At 38.8% G+C, this 27,941-nt stretch overlaps 1 protein-coding gene across 1 annotated transcript; it reads left to right on the top strand.

Annotated features, from left to right (window-relative positions):
• Positions 1-1,140: 1,140 nt before the first annotated feature.
• LOC121699989 (alpha-actinin-2-like) lies at positions 1,141-27,875 on the top strand. Its single transcript, XM_042082589.1, has 21 exons — positions 1,141-1,375; positions 4,074-4,188; positions 4,277-4,396; positions 4,544-4,630; positions 4,824-4,911; positions 6,274-6,352; positions 7,388-7,469; positions 9,669-9,754; positions 10,083-10,175; positions 10,250-10,480; positions 11,975-12,122; positions 12,225-12,375; positions 18,733-18,841; positions 19,196-19,336; positions 20,458-20,640; positions 22,023-22,157; positions 22,254-22,433; positions 24,361-24,507; positions 24,863-24,928; positions 25,902-26,060; positions 27,542-27,875. The coding sequence occupies exons 1-21, from the start codon at positions 1,253-1,255 to the stop codon at positions 27,698-27,700; spliced, it is 2,682 nt and encodes an 893-aa protein (XP_041938523.1). The 5' UTR covers positions 1,141-1,252; the 3' UTR covers positions 27,701-27,875.
• The last annotated feature ends 66 nt before the right edge of the window (positions 27,876-27,941 follow it).

Genomic DNA, 27,941 nt, shown 5'->3' with positions numbered 1-27,941 from the left:
GCTCGCTATTTTTTTCCTGCGATAGAGACGACGTTAGCTTTACTGCAAACTGCTTTTCACTCTCCTTAGAGAACGTTTACAATGTCAATGTAAAAACATCATGTTAAATAGAGATAGCATCATGTTAAACTAAGTTAACTCTTAGTTATCTCCTTTGCAGCAGATCTAACGAGAACATTATGCGATCCATTTAATTGGGAACGCGTCTGCACTCACGAGAGGGAGAGAGAGCTGGTTCCAGCTGGCTTGTCATTGTTTATAATTGATATCTCCTTCTTATAAGAAACGTTTAAAAGGAAATCATGAAGGCAACAGTAGTTCCCACTACTGACCATTTAAAAACTGTGAGAGGGCCCAGCCGTAGGTACAGCACTAGCCACAGCGGAGCAGGCAGAAGATCATTGAGAAATAAACGTGAATTAAAGCGACTGTCTTAAAGCGACAGTGCACAGTTTATACATGTGTTAAACAGCATAAAATTAGCAGTATTTTTAAGCATTTAATATTTTAAAATAAATATTAAAACCCAATTATAGGCTATACATTTTTTTTTTTTTTTTATGTGTGTGTCGTGGGGGGGGGGGGGGGGGGGGCAATGTGGGCCTTGAGGCAAAAAGTTTGCCCACCCCTGTTCTAGAGCAAACATGAAAACGCCCATACGTGCACAGCTATTTCCTACCACAGACATTTATCAATGCCTGAATTACAGCAAAATTGTGTTTGTAATGGCCTAGGACACCCCTGTACAATTAGGCCGATCACTTAAATGTCGGATAATTCCAAATTGATGATTATAGGCCTACTTGACTATACTTTTCTTTACTGCCAGACTCTAGGAATACGGAGCCCCCGAAGGACCATAGTGGGAATTATCTTTGTAGAGGTGGGAATATTTTTTAGAGCCCCTTTTGCGTTCTTTTTTGCGTCCCCCCGGGCGGGGATGGGGGGGTCTAAAGCATTGCGTGTCTAAAGCAGGTCTAAAGTAAAAAATCGACTAGCCAATAGCTTGTCTCAAACCATCATCATTGTGTGTAGGACACAGACGGCATAGTCTGGGATAGTCCACTCGACAGTCCTTGAGTAGGATAGTGCCGCCATGTGGGGACAATGCGTGACATTAGTCACATGACAAACTAATATTAATTGAAAGGCAACCGGCGGGCATAAGACATCCCGGTCGAATTAGGCAGCAAGGATCAACAGATTTGCTTACCCACTAATCATTTCTGTTCTGTTCTAAATTATTTCAGTCATGTTCCAAGAAGAGACAATACAATACAACAATGGTTATGTGCAAGAAGTCTACATGACCCAGGAGGATGAGTGGGACAGAGATCTTCTGCTGGACCCGGCATGGGAGAAGCAACAGAGGAAGGTTTGTTTTCCAAGAAGTGCTATGTGCAATAGGCTAACCTAGGCTACTTACCATTCATTTAGACACATAGGATGGGATTTGTTGTAGCCTACTATGGGGGAGATCGGGGTTGGTTGTCACAATTTTTACTCATGCATGAATTGCTCATCTTCAAAAACTCTTTCAGCAGTAATTCCCACATGAAATGAAAGCTTGGGGTCTTGGCTTTAAATGTGTATAATTTTTACTTTTAGAATGTATTGTAACAGGGAGCAATTAACCATCAAAGCCTAGTTGAAGGTGCCACATAACATAAAAAAATAACCTTACAGATTAGCCTAATTATGAATCCTGGACCAGGAGAGAAAGGATACATCCTAATGTTACATATTCTTTGTTTGATGGGTTTGTCTATCCTATATTCCAGGTAACAGCCTAATTTAAAGTTTAACTTTAGATAACTAGTTCTACTTCAGTTTGTATTTGTTCATTTTACACATGCATGGAAGGTGACAATAGCAGAACATAAGTCTAGGCCTGTTTTGCACATTGCAAAAGAAATTGATTGGATAAGCCTCATTACATCTTTTCTCTACAAATATTGATGAAATCTACTGTGCATCAACCTGACCAAGTAGCCTCACTGTTTTTTGACCAGGGGATGGTGTGTGTGTGTGTGTGTGTGTGTGTGTGTGTGTGTGTGTGTGTGTGTGTGTTATGGGGGGGGGGGGGGGACATAAATGTGTCTAGTGACGTCTGTGGACTGAAGGGTATAGCACTGTAGAGGTATAATGGTAATGGTGTCACATTTCATTGGGTCAAGGTGTAAGGCCACAGCACAGTGACGATCCAAACATAGTAGGTGCTGAAAGAAGGCTTTGATCCAGTCATAAAATCTATATTTAGGAGCCACAATTCTTTGAAATCACAGTGTTGGATCACTCCCCATGACATTGGTGTATTTTTCTTACATTTGTGAATCGCTTATGCAGTATTCCAACATAACTCACTGCACAGTTTTTATGCTCTTCTGTTGATACATCTGTTGATGTATTCAGGATAAACAATAGATTTGTTTGGTCCAGTCTTTTTCAGTTTATTTACCAATATAACTGGTAAGCACAAGTTTACTGCACTGATCGGGCCATATAGTTAGAGGGCACTGATGAGAGTATAGACGGATATATAGGTAATGTTAAAGTCAGAATAGGTCAGAAAAGTGTTAATGGAACATATGTCATTGACATAAATGTTACACACTAATTTCCTAAGCTATACCACTTAGAAACAGACATATTGGGACAATTTATACTACGCATGTATGTGTATATAATGTGATCAGTGTTCTGGTAATAAACATATTTGCTGCTTTAGCCTACCGTTTTTCTGTGAAATAAAGAAAGATGTCGTTTCGATGTTTTCATTGTTGCTAAAGACGACAGCCTGATTTTTTTTATTGTGTTCATAGGTTCAAGTTAACATCTAAACCCATGCATGACTGCAGAAAATAGGTTTCTTGACCAACCAGCAGGTCAAATACACAGTTAATTATTTTCAGAGACATTGCTGTGTTAGTACTCCACCTCATGCTGGCTTCTTTAATCTGGCAAAGGGTTTACCGTCACTTTTTTTATTGACCTGTTGGTCCTCCATCACTTGAACATGCAGCCTTGACCCCATGCAGTTCACTTTTGGTGATGAAGATACACGGGAGTAGTGCCACTATGGCTCTCATGATTTTTCACTTTGTGCCTCTTGAACACTCACATGCCTGTTGTCAAGTCTAGTATTTCTAATAAGGAAAATAATATGAATTTAAAGTGATTTCATATATGAGTTGCGGTGTAACTCCTGTGTTGTTCTTGTAGTTTAGGCACAAGTAAGCTACAAGTAAAATAAAAAAACAAATACAAATATTAAGCTACAGAATATTTTATTGCAAGTTTCTATTCAGTTTGCTAGATGTAATGAAATACAATTGTATAACAAAAATGAATTTCTAAGGTTAGAATGATATCTGGCAATGAACACCTGTTTACAGCTATCACAACATGCTTTCTTGTCTAACTCTCCAGCTGTTGTTCTGAATATAGTTGTGTGTGGTGGATAGGGGACATTCAGATGTCCACCAATAGCAATGGAATCGCCTGTTTGCAATGTGTCTGGTGGACCATTAGTCATCCATGGGGTGATATTGGCAGGTCACATATTTAGCAGCACTTGATGACAAAGGCTTGGCACATTTTGTATAGTTGTTGTAGCTATTTGTTATTGCTCTGCTTATATCTTGGTACTGGCACTTTTACCTTTTCAGCATGATTGCGTGAGATTAGCTCGGAAGCATTGTGTGCTACATAACATAACACTTTTAGTCAACTGAAGAATTTGCTCAGAGGCCTCATCATAGTGTGGTCATTATATGTGGAGACTCCCCAGTTCACTGTGTTTCACTGTGCTTCAATTTCTATATTCTGTCTGCTTTGGGTCTATCTGCATTATACTGTGTTTTGGTATTAAGTAATCTGTAAAACTCAGTTGGCATAACAACTTTTTTTGCTGACACTAAAACATGAGTGCTGTGGCTAAACCATGGTTTTCTTTTAAAAGTAAGTTTTGGTGTAAACTTAGAAATGACCATATAATTAATGTGGTTAAGATGTTATTTTACTAATGCATACATATAGACAATTATTTCCTTCTTTTCCTCTCTTTTTTGAAGACTTTTACCGCTTGGTGCAACTCCCACCTGAGGAAAGCGGGGACTCAGATTGAGAATATTGAGGAGGACTTCCGGAATGGCCTCAAACTTATGCTCTTACTGGAGGTTATCTCTGGTAACACTGACATTAACTGTCTGGATTCTTTTCAGTAACTCTTGCAGTCATTTCTGCAGTTTTTAAGAGATGGCTTTTTGGTTTACAGGGGAACGACTACCTAAACCTGACAGAGGAAAAATGCGCTTTCACAAAATAGCCAATGTTAACAAAGCATTGGAGTACATTACCAGTAAAGGAGTAAAGCTCGTTTCCATTGGTGCAGAGGGTAGGTTGGCATCATTTTGAGATGGTAATAAGTTACAGAGAAGTATCATGACTGTAGGCACGTTCTCCATCTGTTTGCTTCTTAGCTTTTAGGGCAACTGAAATATTAATGGCATTCTGCATAAATATAGCTATTTTTATCCCGTAGAAATTGTGGATGGAAATGTAAAGATGACTTTGGGCATGATCTGGACCATCATCCTTCGCTTTGCCATCCAGGATATTACTGTTGAAGGTAAGCAAGATAGTTGTTGCATGAATGAAATTGTTTAATGATCATGCTCTTTATTATAAAGCTAACTTGGGGTGCGTTCGTAAATGCCATTATGAGCGCTCCGAGCGACACTTAACCGTTTGTAAATTCAGATGTATTGTGTATTTATTCAGAGCGCCACACGCACCCAAAATATAAAATGTGTATATTTCAGAAACATCTGCTAAGGAGGGCCTCCTCCTTTGGTGTCAGAGAAAGACTGCCCCTTACCGGAATGTTAATGTTCAGAACTTTCATTGCAGGTTAGTGTGATTTTAAATATTTCACCCATTGAGAAAACACTTACTGGTGCTACTTTCTCTTTAACCCTTTTTAGGATATTGTCAAAGTTGTGATTGTCCTTATCTTATCTCTTATGCCGATCAGCACTTGTACATACATGTCACCAGGGATTTTGTCACGGTTTCAGTGTTGGAGACTCTGAAAGACTCCAACAATGTTAAAGCTAAACTGACTAGTCTAGTTCAGTCACTGTTAAATTAATTACAAACACAGTTTTTAATGCTTACTCATTATTATCAGACTTATCAACTAAACATCCCAAATAAAACAATAATGGCATACCGTAATACAGAGCCATTTCCCAAAACTATAAACACAAATTTTCTGTTTCAGTGCAAAACCCTACACACACATGTATTCATATTGCTGCACCATGTGCTCATTCAGGAAGCATTGACATTCAATATTCAAAGAAAACCAGCTGCATATTTTGGTTACACTTTACTTGACAGTGTCGACATAAGAGTGACATGACACTGTCATGAACGTGTCATAAACAAGTCATAAACGTTTACTGTATGACATAATGCCTGTGACCTTCGTTTTTTGTCATAACAAGTTAGGGTTAGGATTAGGGTTAGGTTTAGAGTTATGGTTGGGGTTGGGGTTGGGGTTGGGGTTAGGGTTAGAGGTTAGGATTGGGGTTAGGATTGGGGTTAGGGTTAGGTTTCAAATGTCATGACAGTGTCATGTCACTCTTATGTCGATACTGTCAAGTAAAGTGTCATATTTTTACATTAATTTACTTTTCCACTGAATTTTAGTTCATTTTATTATAGTACAGTGACAAAAAATATACGTTACTTGCATCTTTTATTTTGTGTTCAATATGTAAAGAGGTTGTTGTTGGGGAAAAGGATAAGCATGGCAGTAATTTACTGTATGTGACTACAGTAGCAGTGTGTAGTGTATATGTCTTTGAGGGCTTTTGTGTGGTGTTGATAATGATGTTTGTTTTCTCAGCAGTTTTGGGAGTAGAGTGTATAGTTAGGGAATTGTTTTTAAATGTGACTTCATAATATGGTAGAAGGATAATATTTGTTTCCCATAGGATATTTTTTTCTTAGATTGAGAGGCCTGCTGCATCAAACAGACATTAAGACAAACCATAATACTTACTTTTTTTATAGACACACATTTGCAAACATTGTTCTGGTTAAGAAATATGACATACTATTTTTAGCAATGGAAACAAAGATTTCCCTGATGTACACAAAATGTATTATTTTTGTCTCATTCTTTCATGTCGTGTATTCAGCAAAATTCTTTGTACTACATTTGATCGTTAAATTGACACCCATTTTTCCTTTGTGACTACAAAGTTGGAAAGATGGCCTGGCATTCTGTGCTCTGATACATAGACATCGCCCTGATCTCATTGACTACGCAAAGTTGAACAAGGTCATTGGTCAGCCACATGCTCACTATGCATGGGAGAGGACTAATGTTGCTGCTACTGAGTGCTATACGTTTTGGCCTAAAACTATCTGAACTATCTGTCTAAAAGATATGCAAAACCTTGCAAACACCAATAGCATACTGTAGTTAACACCAATTTAAGCTTCAGGTCATATCTATTATCTACTAATCTACTAATATCTACCGTATTTTCCGGACTATAAGTTGCACTTTTTTTCATAGTTTGGCCGGTCCTGCGACTAAGGTGCAACATATATATATTTATATATATGTTTTTTTCCTCTTCATGAAACATTTTTTGACTGGTGCGACTTATACTCCGGTGCGACTTATAGTCCGGAAAATACAGTACTTTTTATGACACGCAGCGCATCATACAATGTGTTAATGAATTCTGTCTCACTTAAACTAGTGCTAATTGAATTGCTGTGCAAAACCATTCGGTTAATTTATTAACAAGCGACACTATGTTGCACAAAAACAGGAGTACCTGGAGTAAATGTGTCATGAAGAGGAAAAAAACATATATATATAAATATATATATATATATGTTGCACCTGAGTCACAGGACCAGCTAAACTATGAAAAAAAAGTGCGACTTATAGTCCGGAAAATACGGTAGGTTAGTGCACAGATGAAGAAGTTGTCAGTGCATGAATTATTTTAAAGTTGCACGATTTCCATGAATCTTCTAGAAAGTATCGATGACACATTCTCATTTAAAGCCAATATCTGTCATGTCCGTGTAGATGTTAAAAAAGCTCATTATTATAGCTAATTACTCAACTGATCTCTGTTTCATTGCGCCCTACGACGTGTCAAAAAATTAATTAGCAAATATTGGCATCAGCCTCTGTTCTCACTGCATATGCCTGCTTTTTTGTGTGTCTGTAAACAATTTAGACATGTACTGCATATGAATATTGTATTGTTTCTTTGTTTCAATTTGACTTGTTCCTTGATCTAACTCATTTCTATTTTAGAAACTCATGGTGGATTTTTTTTGGCCCCTGTAGAATGATCCAGTGGGTAACCTCAATTTGGCCCTTGAGGTTGCTGAAAAGCATCTAGATATCCCCAAAATGCTGGATGCAGAAGGTATCAAAATATTACCTCTTTGTTTTCTAACTGTCATATAAGAGAAATCTGATGACTAAACATAAGGTCTAACAAACATAAACTCAACATCCACAAGTGGCTGTGGACTTGTTAGTTACCCAGAGGAAAGAAAAATCAGATCTCTTTTTTGTGTAGCCTATTTGTCCTAGTTGAGCCCATTGTTGAGCTCAATGAATGATGAACATAAGTGTTGACCATTGTCTTGCATTTCTCATAAGAAACTCCTAAGAAATAGCTTTTCTCTTGTCTCAACTCAAGTCCAATTTAAGTTCAACTTAAGGAGCCCTATTTTATTAACCTGACTCTCGCCAGATGAATGTCGTTCCGTCTAGCTCCACTCATCCATCTGGGATTGATCCATTGGAGTGGTGCTTCAGAAGGCTGGGCCTTATTAAAAAATGCGCAACGTCACATCTATGAAACTCCCGCCCTGCGTCCTGATTGGCTCTACCATACAATCTTGTGCTGAAATCACTCTCAATGGAACCGATCCCAGATGGATGTGAGGAGCTAGGCGGAGCTAGGTGGAACGAAATTCATCTGGCGAGAGTCAGGTTACTATTTTATAGCCTGGTTAAATCCAGACTCATTCACTTTTTGAATAGTATGGACACTCATGATTGGAAATTGTTTCCAACACTTGCATGGTGACCGAATTGCAAAGTGAACATACTTCTGCAGAGCGAACAGAACCCACCTTTTACTTGAGCTTTCACAGTAGGGTATACTGCCCAACAATGGGTTGCAGTTGAAAATGTATCAAGAATGAACACTGAAACAGCAACATTTACCTCAATAACATTTAATTGAGTGAATAAAAATCTTTTTTTGGACATTTAAGCACATTGGGTAATAAACACTCAGCACAGCTTTCTGTCTTTTCATGGCTAGGGACACAGTAGTGGGTAATGATGCACCGTGACCGGGCGTAAAACAGGATCTTGAAATACTCTCCCTGCACTGATCTTAGACTGATGTATTTTTGCTCCCTATTTCTCCTAAAGGGGTTTAGAAGAGACAGGTCAGAATTAAGTAATCTTAAAAGATTGAATTTATTTCTGTGAGACAAAGACAAGACTGTAAAATTGGTGATGTTATGGAAATGTTGAGTCTGTTGCATGGTTGCAAGATAGTCTGATTGTCTGGTGTTAGGCCCTGGTATCCACATACCTGGATATTTAAAAAAAAATAAAAAATTCCCAATCCATGTTTTTTTTTCCTAAATCTGTCCACAAAAAATATCTCTGAACACGAACTTTGAGAGAGTTAAAACCACTGTGTACGTGTGGATGAGAGGCCCAACCCCGTAGAAAAATGTCTGTTTTAAACAACCGTGTACATGTAGCCTATATGAGGTATTAGAATGCTGCTGGTTTCAAGTAGCCTACTGTAGTTACAACTCATATCTTTTGTCTGAACTGGCTGATAGACTTTATGCAAAGAAATTCAATAATTGAATTTGACTTCCCAAAGATTATTGGCCTGGCCACGCCCACCTAGATCTTCTTTCAGAGAGATACTAGTCTGGAACACCAAAGTTCATTAACGTTTCCATCGGTTGGCAGATTACCTGTCCAATCAGCGATGAGAGGGGATGACACTATAGTTTCGCAATCGAAAGTGGCTGTGATAAATAGTAGTAGCAACGCCTGCAAACTTCAAAAATTGTAGTTGGAAGAATGTGTACATTTATTTACAGCAAAGGTAGGCCAATGTACATAGTTTCCTGACTGCCCATGCTGTTTATTGTCAGTTTGTAAAGTTTAGGCGAAGTAGGAAGTAATGTTATGAATCCCTGATCAATGTGATTGGTTAGGCTGGACCAATGATTTCAAAGTCTATGCCCATCGCAATGCAAGTGGTGGAAAGGTTTCTCAATCATGAGTGACCAGACTATTCACTTCGTGAATGAGTTTGGTTTACCGGGCTAAAAGTTTATGCCAAGATGGCAAAAGCCTTAGAGCCTTCAGGGCAATGAAATTATTATTCAGGGCTGAATAAATTCAGGGCAACTTCCCTTTTACATTTTCCTTTTTTGTAACCTCCACCTTCCTAAGTATTTTTGTAAAACCCTCTTACTGTTCTGTTCAGTCATCTCAGTTCCCTCATTCACAGAACCTGTCACTTCTGTATTGTTTCTTCATTCCTCTTATTCACCCTGTCTATCCTTTTAACTAGACATTGTCAACACGCCCAAGCCAGATGAGAGAGCTATCATGACCTATGTCTCATGCTTCTATCATGCATTTGCTGGAGCAGAACAGGTATAACGTCAGATATAACGTCAACATAATCTTCGATTTGTTTTGCTGAGATCAGACCTCCTTTCATCATACACTGGGCAGACATTGATGTCCATATCTTAATTTCTAGAGCCCAGGACAGACCTGTACAGTCTTTGTTAAAACTGTCACCATGGCTCCTTTGTGATCCATGTAACTTAGGACAAGTTAGCTTTGACTTGAAACCTATTAAAGTAATGGAAGCACAGCCAGTATGCGTTTGCCATAGTTTAATTAATTCCATGGATTTGTGTTGCACTGGTCTTAGAATGTCAACTGAAATAAGACAGTGGTGATGTTTTGTGTTCAGGCAGAGACTGCAGCTAACAGGATCTGCAAGGTGTTGGGAGTAAATCAGGAGAATGAGAAGCTGATGGAGGAGTACGAGAGGCTGGCCAGTGAGGTATTACTTGAAATAACACTGATCTAGGTGGTTATTTGGAGTCTTCATAGAGCTTGACCAGTGTCTTTGTGTAGCTGCTGGAGTGGATCCGTCGTACTACACCCTGGCTTGAAAATCGTGCCCCAGAAAAGACTATGATGGCCATGAGGCGAAAGCTGGAGGACTTCCGTGACTATCGGCGAATGCACAAGCCTCCCAAAGTCCAAGAGAAGTGCCAGCTGGAGATAAATTTCAACACACTCCAGACCAAACTTCGCATCAGCAACCGACCAGCTTTTATGCCATCTGAGGGGAAGATGGTATCGGTGAGTCGTACTTTTATATTATCATTTGGATTTAACAGCTCTGTTTTCAATCTATCGTGTGGTATGAAGCTCCTGTAGCAATTTTCAGTCTCAGCAAAGTATTTAAACGTTAGATCAGTGGTCCCCAAACTTTTTCTTCCGAGGGCCAGCTCACTATGCCTGGCTCTAAGAGAGGGCCAGAAACTCGGAGTATATCAGTAACCATAAATAGCTTAGTGCTGTGAACAGCAGTCTACCTTAGTTGAATATTCCATTACATTTAATCATAGGCTATTGCAATTTAATACCATTGTTAGCTGTGTTTATATTGCCATCATGTCAGATCAGTGTAAAATGTAGCTCAAATTAAATAATAGGCCTACTAATAAAAATACTTTTGCATTCCCAAAAGTATTAGCAGGGAGTCCCAAAAGTATATTTTATTAAAAATGTGTGAACTCTGAGTCTTTGAATACGCAGCACATGTTGTGAATATCCTACAAATAATTTAAAGTGGTCTGAAATTACCACCATTCTAACTTTCACTCACCTTATGAGAACTTTGTGAACTCTTTGTATGAACATTTGAACGAGTGAATAAAAAATAGAAATAATTATCCCAGAAAGTCCCAGAAATATGACTTGAATAGACGTTAGTTAGTTATTAACAATTAATGGATAAACTTTTAGAATACTTTGAGCACTGATGCAGTCAGCATAGGCCTCTTACATTGTTTGCAGGTAGGCCTGTACATTTCATTCCGTTTTTTTGGCAAACGCGAAACAGTGCCAAAACAACCACCAGTGGACAAAAAGAGTATTACATGTGTACTGTTAAGACTCGCCATAGAGAATGAATGGGGGAAATTGCGGAGGTTATAGTTTGACGATGTCGTACTCCCGTGCGGGCCGGATGCTACATACCACAGACATGTTTTGGGGGGCCACCCAAAATGAGGCGCCGGGCCGTATCCGGCCCGCGGGCCGTAGTTTGGTGACCACTGCGTTAGATATTGATCATTACCTGTAGATGAAAAAACTATACTGAGATCATTGGAATCTAATGAATTTGTGCCATTTTTTCTCAGCAGCTATAATACCATTTTACGTTTTATATACATTGTCAGTAAATCCAAGGGAGGGGCAGGTGGATCTGGTGGACAGAGGCAAGGAGACAAGAGCTCAGTATGTAACAAAAAATTAGAGTAATAAACCTTGAATAATAGAATAATAAACTAGAATATAATAAACCTCTAGTAAAGAGGATGTATTGGAAATAAGTCTAGTAACTGCAACCAATGATGAGGACTAATGGTAGAGTCAGTTTCAAAGATTTCAAACATAAACATAATTCTTTATGGATGATAAATAACAACTAGAATGGTGTGATATTTAAAAGAGCCTGGAAGCAATGTTGTGACCTCCGGATTACTTCTTCTGTTGAACGAAAACGCCTGCAACAACAGACAGTTCATCAACAGCTGACTGTCAACTGTCATTTTCTCTGGTCGGTAGGATATCACCACAGCATGGCAAGGCCTTGACCAGGCAGAGAAGGGCTATGAGGAGTGGTTGCTTAGTGAGATTCGTCGACTTGAGCGACTAGACCATCTGGCAGAAAAATTCCGGCAGAAAGGCGCCACCCATGAAGCATGGTCTGAAGGTAATAGGCAGCACATAGCTATAATACTACTACTACATAACAATACAAATGATGAAAATAAAAATAATAATGAGGATAATAAGGTATTTCATAATAACACAGGTAAAGATTGCTTGCTGATGCAGAGGGACTATGAGGCCGCATCTCTGACCGAGTTGCGAGCCCTTTTGAGGAAACATGAGGCTTTTGAGAGTGATCTGGCTGCTCATCAAGACCGTGTGGAACAGATTGCTGCCATTGCCCAGGAGCTCAAGTAAGGACCACACCAGTCTTTATTACCTCTCCCATTCCCAATCACATAGCTGCAACCGTGGTAGGATAGAAGCTGAAGAGGCAGAACACTTTTTTACCAGCTGCTAGATAGTGCTTTGGTAGCACTTTCACCATTTTGGACTGAACATTGGACTACAAACAGGTAACGTTCAGGGAATGTTCTCTAAAGGTTTGCTGAAGGTTACCTATAAATATTGTCAAAGAACGAAAAAATAAAGGTATTAACCGGTTACCATTATTTTAAACAATCCTGTTCCGGAACATAAAAAATGTAAAGTTTCTGGTTTTGTAGCAAAACATCAAAAGTTTCTGGTTTTCGTTTTCGTTCTTGAACCCGTTCAAAGCCTTGGTTAAAACACACTAGTTTTATAGGCTACTCAGTCAAGACGTTTTGAACAATAAAATAACTGGATATATTAAAAACTATATTATTATTAGGCCTGTAGTTTAAAATAGAAGTAAACACACCTTAATGGTGAAATGTGGTAGGCTAGTATAGGATAAAAACCCAGTTTAATTCAAGATATTAAGGCTGTCTAATGTGTCTGCAGTTGTTCACCTTAGTAGCGTGCACAGTGAGTATTCAAAGTCTCGTGGATAACTGCTAAACGAATGTGGAATAAATATGCATAAGATGATTCCCCAAGATTGCAAGTAATGCAACCACTTAGTTTCCATGCGTTCCAGAAATGAAACAGTCACCCACCTCCCCCCAACATTCTAAGTCATTTTTATGCAGCATAATGTTGTGTAGCATAGTCATATTATACACCATTTGAAAGCTTGGTCTCTTGGGAATCAACAACTAATAAAATAAAATAAAATAATAAAATATGTTGCTTTACATGATCAAATTTGTGTTACTGTTTCTCAATTCAAAATGGCCGACTGCAGGTGGGCCTCTTGCACATCTGGCAAGGCACAACCAATTCTGAATGATGTATACAGGTTTTGAGCAACATATACTGCCATCCAGGCAATGTCTTTTCCAGGGAAGACTGTTCCTGTGGCCGCTTATGATCCGATCAGCAACATACCCAACCGACATGCAAGCCCTTGATGCGGGCACCAACAACTACCACTCAGACTCGGACATCTCAGAGTCAATTCAAGTTACAACATGACCCCAAGTAGTCTGTGAGAATCATAGCAATTGGCTTGCCTTTTCAGCAGCCTCTAACTGTTTTACAGCTCCTTTCAGTGAGCGTCCTTGAAAACCAAAATCTAGCAGAAGTGTTGCTCTCTTGCCTCTGCTACCAGTTCTGCATACTTTGACTTCCTTTTTTTCAAAGGCTTCCTCCATTACATCTTCAAATGGAATAATTAGCTCGGTAAAGTAGATTATGTGCTCACTCTTCGAATACAAAACCATTGTTTTTAACCTCATCATAATTGTGGTGGCAGATATATGGAGTCAAAATAGGGTCTTTATTATTGAGAGCTTGTGAAAAGATGTTCACATGTGTAATAAAGTTTTGCAGCTCCCCCCCCCCCCCTTAATACACAGCACACTGTCTCATGAGGAAGCTTCTCCAACACACATATTGCACACTGCCCTCTTCCCACATACACAGAACACTATCCCATCTCCCCTGTCATCCCCCCCAACACACACACCAAGACCCCTGGCAGTTGGGTTAGCCCCTTGAGCCGTGGATCTGCCCAAGGTTTCTTCCTTGGTAAGGGAGTTTTTCCTTGCCCCTGTTGCTCTTGGGTGCTCCGTGATGGTGCCCCCCCCCCAATCCCAATCCTCCCCCACCTTTCTTATGCAGCCCTTGCCACTTAATCTACTAAACCCCTCTTCTACTGCACTTTTTACCCCCCCCCCCCATAAATGCACAAATATGCTGACACCAGACATAATTTCACTGCATTTCTTACTTCCAGTGACTATATGCATGTGACAATAAACTTCCTTGTATCCTTGTATCCTTGTATCCTTGTACTGTAGATGCAATACAAGTCAATGGGAGAGTTCTGTCACATATGTGATGGTGTGTTCAAGACAACTTGAATCCTATAGAATTCTACAAACAGCCCTCATTTTCATTGACTAAGTGAATTTAACAAGCAGGGGTGAAAGTGGGTCGATATGGCCGTGTACTGTGTACTAGTACAAGACTCAATGGTGCTATGCAGTACTAGAAAGAGAGGAGTAGCTGCCCGAACATACATTAAACGTATAATGAGATCTGTGCATTAAGGTAGAAAGGCTACTGTCTATGAGTGCATTTGACTCTGTCTCAAAATGAAAGTGCAAACATGTCTTATTTATTAATCAATAACTGAATGGCTTAAGGAACTCACCACACCGTTACATCCCATACACAACAAAAATATGTTTGAAATATATATTGGATTGCACCTCTTTCCAACATAGGCTATCTTCATTGGTTATTAGTGACAGACTGAAAGAAACAAACTTTATTTGGAAAGGTAATGTGAAGCCAGATAAAAGAAAGAGAAGTGAGTTAAGAAATTACATAACACATTAGTGAATGGCACATTTAGTTTTTACTGCATTCATACTGTATATTAGCAATATATTTTTCATAAACATGACCTAACATATATGCTTTGAATAACACAAACTCTTGGACTGTTATCATTAAAACAGGAGTTTGGGGGCTTCCAAAGAAGGCAGGGAAAGAAGAAGAGAGAGTGAAAGAGTGAGCCAAATAACAGGTCCTACTGAATGCTCTCCTATACATAAAAAATATATTTGAAATATATTTTAACAATATATTTTGAAAAAAATGTAAATATTTAAAATTGGCCCAAACATATAATTTGACACTTTTTTATATCAATATATAATATATTTCAATATATTTGTTTTTTGTATAATAGACAAAAAATAATTTCTATGATCGGTCCCCTGATCACAGAAAACCAGTGGGTAAGCTACAGAGAATAGACAAGGGAGGACCTAGGAATCAGCACAATCTTTATGAGATGCTATATTAAATACAGAGATGGTAATAATTATGGCAATGTTTTTTTTTTGTTTATTTCTTGATGAAAAAAAGATATCCAAAATATAACATAGATGTGAATGAAGAAATGACCTCTGTAAAAACCCTTGGGTCTTATATGTCAGTTAAATGAAAATGGAACATGTGACAGTTGAACCTGGCTTCATCCAGTGTTCAGATTTTTGTTTTGTATATGAATGCGAAACAGTGCATATTTAGTAAGACAATACCTTATTTTTTTATGTATTGTTTATTGTATTTATTTAAACATTTAAAGCAACTTGTAATACAAAAATAATTATCTTAATGAAAATAATAAACTCCATGGTGGAATCTGTTAGTTAAATAGGGGTTTGCCCTATTGACCTGTATTTTCCTCCCCTTTATATTGGAGTTGGTTTGTTTACAGAGTGATAACTTACATCTTTAAGCTACAAAAAGGCAGGGGCATTATGCCAAAATTTAAATTAGAGACATGTTAGAAGACAACAATCCCCAAACTGTTTGGCCACCTCGAGGGGTACCAGTTTTGAAAACACCAGTATTTGCCTATGATATTGAGATACAAATACAGCGAGTCTACTTCTAAATCTGTCAGGATACTGAGGTGACCTTCCCTAGCTCTGGCTCAGTTGCTTTAGAGTGATAAATGAGACTAGTGAAGGGGGTGGTGGGTGAGAGTATTTCACAGCACTCCGGGTATTCGCCCACAAGCTTGAGGGGTGACCTTAGTGTTGCAGCATACTTTCTCAGCAGAGGACTGAGCATACAGAGCTCCCTTATGGATTCCATTTCCATGTCTCCCTCTGGGGTCAGTGGTGGGGTCTGATGTGTCTCCTCCTGAACTAAGTGGCTGCCATGAAAATCTTCTCTGTTGGAGGGCCAAGTTAAAGCTCAAGGGTTTTGTCATAAGAGACAACAGAAGTATGGAAAAAGAAGGGGGAAGAAGAGGTAGAGTTTATTTAGGGGTAGATATTTGTTAGCCTTCTATCCAACACATGCTGTTAGCAATACAATACCAAGCCAGGATTCCCTTCTATGTTGACCTCTGTGATTGGATGCATATTAGCACATACAAAGGAGCAGGGAGGGGCTTAGAGGTGAAACCATAACTCCCCTAATCTCTCTGCCACTGTTTTTAGGCTTTCTCTTAATAAGTTATCCTTAAAAAGTCTTATCTGGAGGAAAGATTTTGGGGGATGACAGTAAAGTGGATAATGTATGCTGTGTTGGCAGCTGAACTTTGAACAATGAGGTAGTCTGTTTGCACAAAAGAAGTAGGTGGAAGGTCATGTCATGTCATGTCAAGTCCTGGTGACAGGCACAGGTGCCTTGCTGCTCTGATATTGATTCCTGCACTGCAAAAACTGCTTATCTAATAAAATCTAACAAAGTGTTATTAATCTAGCCGGATAGCATGTCGTGAGTAAAAGTGAGCCAACCTATAATCAAATGCTTGACCTCTTTGGAAAGCTGAGAGACTGCCGTGTCTTGAAAAATAATCAGAAGAACTGTGTAATGTACTGACACAGAGTTACGGAGGTTAGAATATTGTTTTTTTCTTACTGCCAGATAACAAGCATCTCTGAACTGACCACATTTCAACCCTCTAGGTCACTTGATATAACTTAGAAGCACAACTGAGCCCTAACACCAGGTCTTGTGAAGCTGTGTGCAAAGTAGATCAATAAAGAATGAAAATATGAGTACTTTAGACCATTATTTGCCAAGGAATACTCATGCGTTTTGTAAAATGCCCTATGGAAACTCCCCATAGGACTTTTGGTTATCCAAAATGCATACTGACAATCTAATGCTTACTGCATATGAACCACTTTGTCTAGAAGCATAATCTTGCTCTTAAATGAAAAGTAACACTGTTTCAATTCAATTGGTGTGTATAAGATGGACTATACATCTGCACAACTATTGGATAAAATAGATAGATAGATAGATACTTTATTGATCCCCAAGGGGAAATTTAAGAAATATAACATGATTATTACATTTTTATGGATACCTGTGAATATTTCTAATATATTATACTGCAGCTAGAAGGTAGTGTAATATAATATATTACACTGCAGCTAGAAGGTAGGGAAGCACCAAAGGCGGAGGAGGGCATTTTTGATTACATTTAAGACTTAAAGATTTAAGATTTAAATTGAAAAAAATTGAGACATAGTTAGATTAATCTGACAATGTAAATAAAGCACTACACATATTTTACATGAAAAATATTGTCATGTATTGATTCCCAAGAGTGCACGTTTCTGTGATGTATAATATGACTATGATACATAATAATCTGATGTATAAAAATTATTTAGAATGTTGGGGGGAGGGACACTGCAGCCCGAGTGGTTTTAAGACGAGACGATTTCCTAGGCAGGTATTGGCTTGGGACTATATTGGGGCAAAGCATAGGTGATGCACTGCTACTTGGGCGCAGAGATTGTCTGTGCTGTAGCGAGTGAGGAAAGGTACTCGTGTTGCGTGATATCTCTGCACCCAAGTAGCAGTGCTTCGCCTACGACATATCTGGCATCGAGAGATTGTATTCACTATGCTAAACTAAGCTAGCGGAGGGCGCTGCCAGACTAAGACAATGCATGCACGGAGACAAAAATGTGTTCCTTTAATAGTCTGTCAAGTGCAATTTTCTTTGCTCTGTCCACCTGAATGACCCTGCTCTTTGTTTGCAACTATGTTGAACAATTACCAGAGTTCCATCTACTTGTGAAGACATCATGATGCCTTTCCCTTTTTAGAATCTACAGTAACACCACTGATTGGTCAAAGTGTCTGCACTTACTAGATTTTTTTCAGCTGAATGATGGGTGTTGCATATATTTAAGCTTGAATTAATGCTCCACTCCTTGCCTAACCATAATTTGAGCCCAATGAATTCTGTCATCCTGGAATATGCCTGTACCACCTGACAATGCCAAGGTGAATGCATGAATGATTGCCAAAATCAACGCAAAAGTGTATATTTATGAGTGTGTATATTATGACAGTGTATATTTATGAGCGTCTGCATTTGCATAGGGGCAGCCGTGGCCCACTTGTTAGCACTCTGGACTTGTAACCGGAGGGTTGCCGGTTCGAGCCCCGACCAGTGGGCTGCGGCTGAAGTGCCCTTGAGCAAAGCACCTAACCCCTCACTGCTCCCCGAGCGCCGTCATTGTAGCAGGCAGCTCACTGCGCCGGGATTAGTGTTTGCTTCACCTCACTGTGTGTTCACTGTGTGCTGTTTGTGTTTTACTAATTCACCGATTGGGTTAAATGCAGTGACCAAATTTCCCTCACGGGATCAAAAAAGTATATATACTATACTATATTTGTATTTTTGTACATAGTGAGCTTGACTACCATGATTCTGCAACCATAAATGAACGCTGTCAGAAGATATGCGACCAATGGGACCAGCTTGGTACACTCACTCAAAAGAGGCGGGAGGCCTTGGAGGTATGGACTAATCATGGCTGAAAAGTTAACTGAGATTAGAACAATATTGATATCCCTATTCATCTACAATATGTATGTGTGTATTTTACCATCATGACCACAATGACAGCCACTGGGTTATAAAGCTGTGCTGTCAGTAATTCTCCCTTTGAGACAGCTTAAGGAACATGCTAGCGACAGATATTAACATTCATTGGTCCTTGTTAGCATGCCAGCCTCCCATGTACCAGGTTGCGAGTTCTAGTCTGGTGCAGGGCTGTGTAAATTGGATCAGATAGCCAATTGTGTGACTAATAAAAGTTGTGACTAATGATCCTCAAAATAATCTGTAATGTGCTTCATGCATTTTGTCAGAGAACAGAGAAGCTGCTTGAGACCATTGACCAGCTGTTTCTTGAGTTTGCCAAGAGATCAGCACCATTTAACAACTGGTTGGAGGGTGCCATAGAGGACTTGCAGGACATGTTCATGGTGCACAGTGTGGATGAGATTCAGGTACAGCAGCTGTCCTCCTTACCTTTTTCTGTCAGCCATGTCATGCAAGCAAGCAAATCATGAAAACATTTTATTTGGCTTTTGTCTTAATACTTTTGGCCACCACTGTATGTGTGTGTGCGTGTGCGTTTGTGCACCTGTGTGTGTGTGTGTGTGTGTGCAGTATTCGCCAGCCTAGGACACTCACACAGGTAGGTTGTAAGAGGGCTACAACAGCTAGGCCAAGAGGGCTTAACGGCCTGCAAAGTACTGTGCCGTCTCTGCTATTATTGGCAGTCGTCACATATGGCGGAGACATGTTATTTATACCCATAAGAACTGAGTATTATGCTTATTGAGTGATACACTGGTCCATAAGTTTGTATGTGTATTATATTGCATCTCTAATACTTGTGTCTCTGACCCTGATTTGTGTCCCTGCACCACTTTTCTCCATGTGGACATAAATAAATGGTTCAAATGTGTGTGTTTATGTATGTGTTAGTCTGTGTGTGTGTGTGTGTGTGTGTGTGTTTGTGTGTGGATGTGAGTGTGGGTGGGTGGGTGTGTGTGTGTGTGTGTGTTTATGTGTGTTTGAAGATGAATCTGAAACAAAACATGATCTCCACTGTTTTGGAAAACAAATTCATTTCTGTTTTCCAATTTTGTCATTATGAGTTTCCCAAAATTGACACCCATTCATTTTAGAGCTTTGAAATTCTTTCTAAGAATTTTGTAGAGAAAAGGAATTATTACTGAAGCATTGTTTTGCACAAGAGCTCATTCTGTTTGGAAAAGCAACCAAAGCCATTTAAGAACAACTTTCTAAATATGTTTTGATAGTTGATTCTCCAAGTTGATCGGTGTCCAACACCAAATTTAGTGCTTTTGGAAAGGCACACTTAAGTGAATTGTTATGGCATCACAAAATTTATCATAAGCGTAAGAGCTCTATTGCGTCCCTTGATTCAATTACAACATACCCATTTAAGGGTTGGCCTGTCATTGTTCATAAGTACTTATGTATGTCAATCATTAATGGTGTGTTATGTTAAACTGTTTTGAAATAAGAGGTAATACTCAAGTCCTGATCTTGTCAACAAGGAAAAGATAATTGCCTTGCCTGTTTTATGTGTCTGCAGAGTTTAATCTCAGCCCATGATCAGTTCAAGGCAACTATGCCTGAGGCTGACTGTGAACGCCAGTCCATACTGGGCATTTACACTGAAGTTCAGAAGATTGCGCAAAGTTATGGCATCTCTCCCAATCTTTCCAACCCATACAGCAATATCACCCCAGCTGACATTGGGTTGAAATGGGACAAGGTACTATTCATTGTTCTGATTACAGGCCTAGCAGTTTTGTGGAAATATGTATGATAATGTGTCATCAAGTCAGGTTGTGTACAATGGGGCATGTGACTTGAGACTTGAGAAAAAAGAAGGCAAGCAGAAAGACCAGTATGAATTTGATAATTGTCAGCAAAATCATTAAAAATGGCCCCAGCCTACCCCGCTCATGCTACAGTGGAGGGTCCTCCAGCTGCCCACCCCAGCCCTCCCTGATCCTCTCCATCACCATAGCCCAGCCTTCTCCATTGCTTTCACCCCCTTTGTATGAGTTGAGACAAACCTTATGTTGGTTGTATGCCTTCATGCACCAAAAATATTTGCAGATGCCATCTTTCATGCTCACAGTCAGATGTATGAAGACTGAAATGAACATGAGAATGTGCATTCCTCCATACCAACTTCCTGTCTTGCGTACTCACATTTCCAATGTGTATCATCAGTTGGTGACACTTAGAGACAATGCACCACAACAACACCATTAGTTGATCACAAGTCTAGGCCTTTAATTGCACAGTACGTTGTGAAATGTGGTTTATTGAAAATGATAACATTTTGAGGTACAGTATAGACCTATGTATCTAGATAAATTGACATTAACATGCGCAAATTCATTCATTCATTCATTCATTCAACCTTTATTTATTCTCAGAGGTTCATTGAGGGTAGTCCTCATTTTCAGTGAAGCTGAGATTACAGTGACAATGAAATAACAAAATAAATAGTACAATAATTGTGGTAAAAAAGTGTAGGCCTAGGCCTATAAATGGAACAAAATAAAATAAATAATAAGACAACCTACATAACATTGCAGAGGAGGAAGAAAAAAAAAAATACATACAATAATAATAATAATAATAATAATAATAATAATATATTGTAATTATTATTAAAATAATAATAATAATAATACAATAAAATTACATTTAACTAAAATGGGTACAATTTATATTGTATTGTGATTACAGATCTTAATTGATTATAGGAAAGTAGAGAGGTCATTTTTATATTACATTGCTATGCAAATGCTGCTAGGCTATGCAATATAGTCTATAATGACAATATATCAATATTTCTGTCCTTTGGCAATTCCGTCTGCCTACAGCCACATCCTTGGCATTGTTCTATTCTTCTATTTGGTCATACTTGCATATCATTACAGCTGATGATATGAGAATATGCCAATTTTAGTTTCAAGGAAAATTTTCTTTGGAATACTAACAAAAGCATGGAAAAAGTTTTTCTTCAGTCATATCAGTATAGAGTGTGATTTTGCATGAATGTGAATAAACATTACATAGCAGGATCACCTTCTTAATGCAACATTCCTTTTGCTGGATTATTGTGGTGTTGAACAGGTGAAGAAATTAGTTCCTCAGCGGGATAGTTCCTTACAGGAAGAGCTAGCTCAACAGCACTCACATGAACGATTGAGGCGTCAGTTTGCTGCCCAGGCCAATGTTATTGGACCCTGGATTCAGACCAGGATGGAGGTAAAACGTTATTCACTTGTAAACCTCCACTCAAGTTAATTTCCAATTAACATGATCTTCCGACAGCCTTTTATAGTTGTTGTTCTCAATCTTCAGGAAATTGCTCGCAACTCTGTGGATCTTGGAGGCACTCTGGAAGACCAAATGGGTCAGATGAAACAGCTTGAATCAGTCATCATCAACTACAAACCTAATATTGACAAGCTGGAAGGAGATCATCAGCATATTCAAGAGTGTCTCATTTTTGACAACAAGCATACAAATTACTCAATGGAGGTACAGAATATTTGTTCTGTTTATTAAGTCATGCTGTTGATATAACCTACTGTATTTTGACATATAGAGAAGTACGGCGATGATAGAAAACTTGTAATGGTTTTCTGTTTGCAAACAAAAATGGATTTGCAAAAATGGATTTGCATTTTACCGCTAAATGACCAGAGATCAGTACTTTAGATACCACTGCTCTGTTGAATTTTCTATTGCGATGCGGTGTTTAGAACTTAAATTGTTTTTCTGTTAATTGCACACCTATGAAGTAGATCCAGTTTTTGCCCGTACTGTATATTAATTTGCCGAACTTGTTGTGAAGTGTTGTGTCAGACTTTCAGAGCATTGCAACATTGTAGCTTATGACTGAGGTTGCTTTTAGTTCAGTTACATGGCAGTAGGCTAAGTAAAACAGCTATTTTACAAAGCTAACATTCAACAGAATCCTGGGATATGCCTAACAACTGGCCTTTGGCCATAGCAACCATCCAGTTTGTCCTGCAAGTTGAAAAATTAGTTGATATGTGGCGGAAAGAAGTAGTTCTACAAGTGCTTTCTGTAGCTCTTAATGAGACTTCTGTGTAGAGTAAAACTTGTCACCTCAAACTGAATTTGAATATGTTGTATTTGCATTTGAATTGCCGAATTTGAGCAGTTGCATTAAGAAACCGAATTTGATGCTGAAACTGGATTCATTAGATTGAAATTGAAATTTAGTTTCAGACCGTGAAATTCAATTTTAGTCTACCGAGACAAAAACAACTGGTCACTAAGGAAGAGCAATTGAGTGCAGATCAATTGTGATCTCAGCATGGGAGCCTCTGTCTCCGTCAGCACATGACTAGAGCGGAGCGCGTAGCACTGTAGATACCAAAGAGCATAGCGTCCCCTCAGCGAGCCGTCTCTCGAAATTTCTCTGGAAATTTAGAATCTTACATTGTTGCAGAACAGAATCTTCAGTTAGAATGTTCAAAACTGCCCTGCTGAAGGGTTAATCAGTCATGGGTGTGTTTTGGGTGTAACATCCTTTAAGTCAATCTGTTATTCCCTTTAAGAGCAAGCAGCACAACAACGAACTGGACGTCGGTATTTTGTCAGCGCATCTGAAGAAACCTACTTGCATGCGAAACTGTGTATGCAACACAGGGATTCCACTAAACCTTGGTTTACTAAAGAGCAGAGTATAGCCTACATGCATCTGCACTCGCCTATTATTTGAATGGATAGGAAAGTGTTTTCAATTGATAGGTTACAAAAGTAACATTTATCCCAATAATAGTAGAAAAATCCTAAGGATATTTATCCTGCAGACGAGTCGTTTGGGACTTGTTTCTTAGTGCTGCTTACATCTCGTGACAGTGTGTCTTCAGCTGTGCTTTATATGGGCCTGTCGCCATAGACCAGGTTTTTCTTGGTCAGTGGCGTAATGATTTTTAGAGGGTGTAAGATAGCGATTTTTGGATCATGCACCTGATCACACCTATTTCTTTAATTGACACACCCATCAGGCGCAATGTTCAACTAAAATGGAGTGCATGGCGAAAAATTCATCACTGAATTGGGTGTAAGATAAGAACAAGCCTTGCTTCGTGCTTGGTGCTGAGTGTATGATGGGGGCCTAAATGTCTAAATATAAGATCGAATACATCTGTGATACTAATTAAGGTGAAATAGTAACTTCAAAACTTAACTATAATCCAGTAATTGCTCATCTTTTTTAGGGGTACCATTTTAGAATATATATGTATGATTATCTATTTTATCACACTTATTATCACACTTTCTTTTCCTTATTCTATTACATGAAGCTACAGTATATGAGAAAATTGCTTTTAATTTCATCACTTTTCAGGAGGACTGGAGCATGTACCCAACCCATCTATGGTGATAAAAACTTGACCAAAGTGCTCTGTGTCCTGTTTGTGTTATGTAGCACATCCGTGTGGGCTGGGAAGTCCTCCTTACTACCATTGCTAGGACCATAAATGAAGTGGAAACACAGATCCTAACTCGTGATGCCAAGGGCATCAGTCAACAACAGCTCAAAGAGTTCCGTTCATCATTCACTCACTTTGACCGGGTATGGTTTTGTGTTCACTTTACATTTAATGATTTATGTCAATACTGTATATACGCATCTTAATAAGGCTTTTCAGAGAGCATGATGTGTATGTAAATGTCATGGTAGCAAATTTGGTTTTGGAAGACTAGATCTGTTTTATTTCAGTATACTGCTTCAATACCTGCTTTAAATGCCTGTGATCAAAGGTCAGGTGTATATGGTGGTGGTTTTGAGTGTTGTGTTTTAGGTGATTGCACCCAGTACAACAACCCAGTACTTTGTAAGAGAATGAATTAGATAATCAATATATGTTCTTAATATCATACTGGATCACTAGGCTGACATTTCAAAATGATCTCTTCTCTCCCTGCAGAAAAAGAAAGGTGGTATGGAAACAGATGACTTCAGGGCCTGTTTGATATCTATGGGTTACGATCTGGTAGGCACAGAAACAGCAGTATCATCTAGCAAAAGAAAATCATGACCATGTTCCTTATCAGCAGTAAAAACCCATCCTTAAATAATTTGTGAAGTAACGGTTATAATTATTCTCAACATTGTGTCCACTTCTGGTTTGGGACAATGCGGTGAAAACAAATGAATGGACAACTGAAGTCAATTAAAAAATGAAAACGAATATTCAGCCATTTAGTCAGGTCATTTTTCTATGAGCCAGCTAGTACAGGTACAGCTACAGGTAGGGGAACTCACTCAATCCAGCTGTCGTCAAGTTCAGACTGCAACACTTTTAATGTTCTATCTAGTTCATCAGAATAGTTCTATGACATTTTCAATGAACAAATACAACCACACGGTTTTATTTTCACTGAATGCAGCCCATAGACTTCACTTTATGTCAAGAGGAAATGACGAAATAAGAACATTGAGAATAGCAGTGACACTCCTGGTTTCACACAAAAGTCATGAAGCAGCTGGTTCATGCTGTCTGTGTCAGTTATTTGGAAGAGCTGTGGGGCAGTCTGAAATTTTCTTAAGTTGACGAAATAGATGATGGATATTAGATACTTTACATATTGGATATACTGTACTTACAAACCTACAAGTGGATGCTCAGTGTCCATATTGAGCATTTGATACATGTATACAGTCGACACTGCAGCATGTTGTTATACTCCTACATTTCAATGTGTTATTGCTAGTATCATTCTGTAGTTCTTCACAAAAATGTAGAAACCAATGGATAATATATCCCTGCAGAACTCCTAGCCACATCCGGTACACCTAATGAAGACACATCCTTGTTTTTTTTGTTATTGCTGACATAAATATACAAAATTGATGTGGTACTTTTGTGTCTATTACTTCAACAGTGATATCATGCATAGATTATTTTTGGACAATTTGAGTATATCAAAAAAAGCAGACTTATTGGTCTAATGGTTCCCTTACAGGGTGAAGCCGAGTTTGCCCGCATCATGTCGCTGGTAGACCCTAATGGCAAAGGCCTGGTGACTTTTCAATCTTTCGTGGATTTCATGACACGGGAGACATCTGAAACAGACACAGCTGAGCAAGTCATGGCCTCATTCAAGATTCTGGCTGGAGACAAGGTAAGTCAGATTCTGAAATACATTCTAAATTCTACACTCTAGATTTTGCTGCAGCTGGACCAGAGGCTCCAGATTCAACCTCGATCTGGGTTATTCATCATTCCACTTGGGGAGGAGACAAACTGCCTGTAAATAGTGCTGACCATAAAATACATACAGTTTCCCCCAGAATTATTGGCACCTCTGCTAAAGTTGACTAAAAAGAGGAATATAAAATCATCTTTTGGAAATTTATCTTAATGCCTTAAGTAACACAATAAGGAAATATCCAACCTTTAAGGACACCAATTTTCTTTGTGAATGAATAATGTTTCATAAATAAATGTTTTCCTTGAAATAACTGGCCTTTAAAAATAAAAATCTGCCTGCCTCTATGAGAATTTAACATAGGGGTGCCAATACTTACCCCTGTATTTTAAGGAAGAACATTTATTTATTTATGATCATTATTCATTCACAAAGAAAATTGGTGTCCTTAAAGGTTGGACATTTCCTAATTCCTTTACTTAAAGGAATTATCCGGAGTAAAATGCACTTTAGATCAATTTACGGATGATTGGGAGTACCGAGGTCTTTATGTGGTCGGATAGAGAGTCCAGAATGAATTTCATCAAGCCAGTACCTTTCCGGAAATGTTGCTACTGCAGCTGGCGTCTTTAGGGGAAAGTCCGTAGGAGTCAATTGCCGAGTGAGGAGTAACACGCTCTGGAAATTCACAATTTCATTGCCGTTTAAAAAAAAAAAAAAAAAAAAAACATAGTCCAGTATTTCTTTCGAAATTGAAATGAAGTTGTATGGACTGGACTATGTTTTTTTTTTTTTTTTTTTTTAAAACGGCGATGAAATTGTGAATTTCCAGAGCGTGTTACTCCACACTCGGCAATCGACTCCTACAGACTTTCCCCTAAAGACGCCAGCTGCAGCAGCAACATTTCCGGAAAGGTACTGGCTTGATGAAATTCATTCTGGACTCTCTATCCGACCACATAAAGACCTCGGGATACTTCGGTTTGGCTTTAGGGACCCTCTACTCACTACCACGTAAGTGTAATGTTGTTTGGAACTGTAGAAAAGGTATGAAAATAGCGTTTTGTAGCGGCGAAATGACTTGCCCTGGTCACTTCCAGGCTAACGAGTTTTGACTAAAAATGGTAAAATCGAACTTTCTCAAAACACATCCGAATGACATGATTTTGATGTCAACTCAACGTATGTACTCCCAATCATCGTAAATTGATCTAAAGTGCATTTTACTCCGGATAATTCCTTTAAGGCATTAATATCAATTTTGAAAAGATGATTTTATATTCCTCATTGTCAACTTTCGCAGAGGTGCCAATAATTCTGGGGGCAACTGCATATATTTTTAAATTTGGTCCATTTCCTTGTGGTCATTGGTATCTGTCAGTGTGCAGAGCAATGCAGATCAGATATGCTTTTCAGAATATGATATTCTTGTTTGACTGTCACTATCTTTACAGCCCTACATTCTTCTGGACGAGCTGCGCAGAGAGCTGCCCCCAGAGCAGGCAGAGTATTGCATCATGCGCATGCCACCCTACACGGGGCCTGATGGCGTGCCTGGGGCACTGGACTACACAGCCTTTTCCAGTGCCCTGTATGGGGAAAGTGACCTCTAATCATACCCTCAACATGCAGGGTCCTCTCTTTGAAAAGCACACCATGCCTCAGCATTGTTAGACTCTGGTGTTTCTGTAGTTGTTACAATGTTGACACTGGCATTGAATGTTTGAAATTCTAGTGAACTTGAAAGTGATTTGAAATCTAATCAATAAACTTGTCACATAGGCTGTTTTTATTTGTTTATTATTTCCTTCATTCATTCATAACGGGATGTGGGATGTGGGAGTGTGCATTTTG

This window comes from Alosa sapidissima, chromosome 24, assembly GCF_018492685.1.
Source record: "Alosa sapidissima isolate fAloSap1 chromosome 24, fAloSap1.pri, whole genome shotgun sequence".
Classification (NCBI taxonomy): domain Eukaryota; kingdom Metazoa; phylum Chordata; class Actinopteri; order Clupeiformes; family Clupeidae; genus Alosa; species Alosa sapidissima.
The sequence above is the reverse complement of the archived record's forward strand: the minus strand, read 5'-3'. Positions and strand labels throughout refer to the sequence as shown.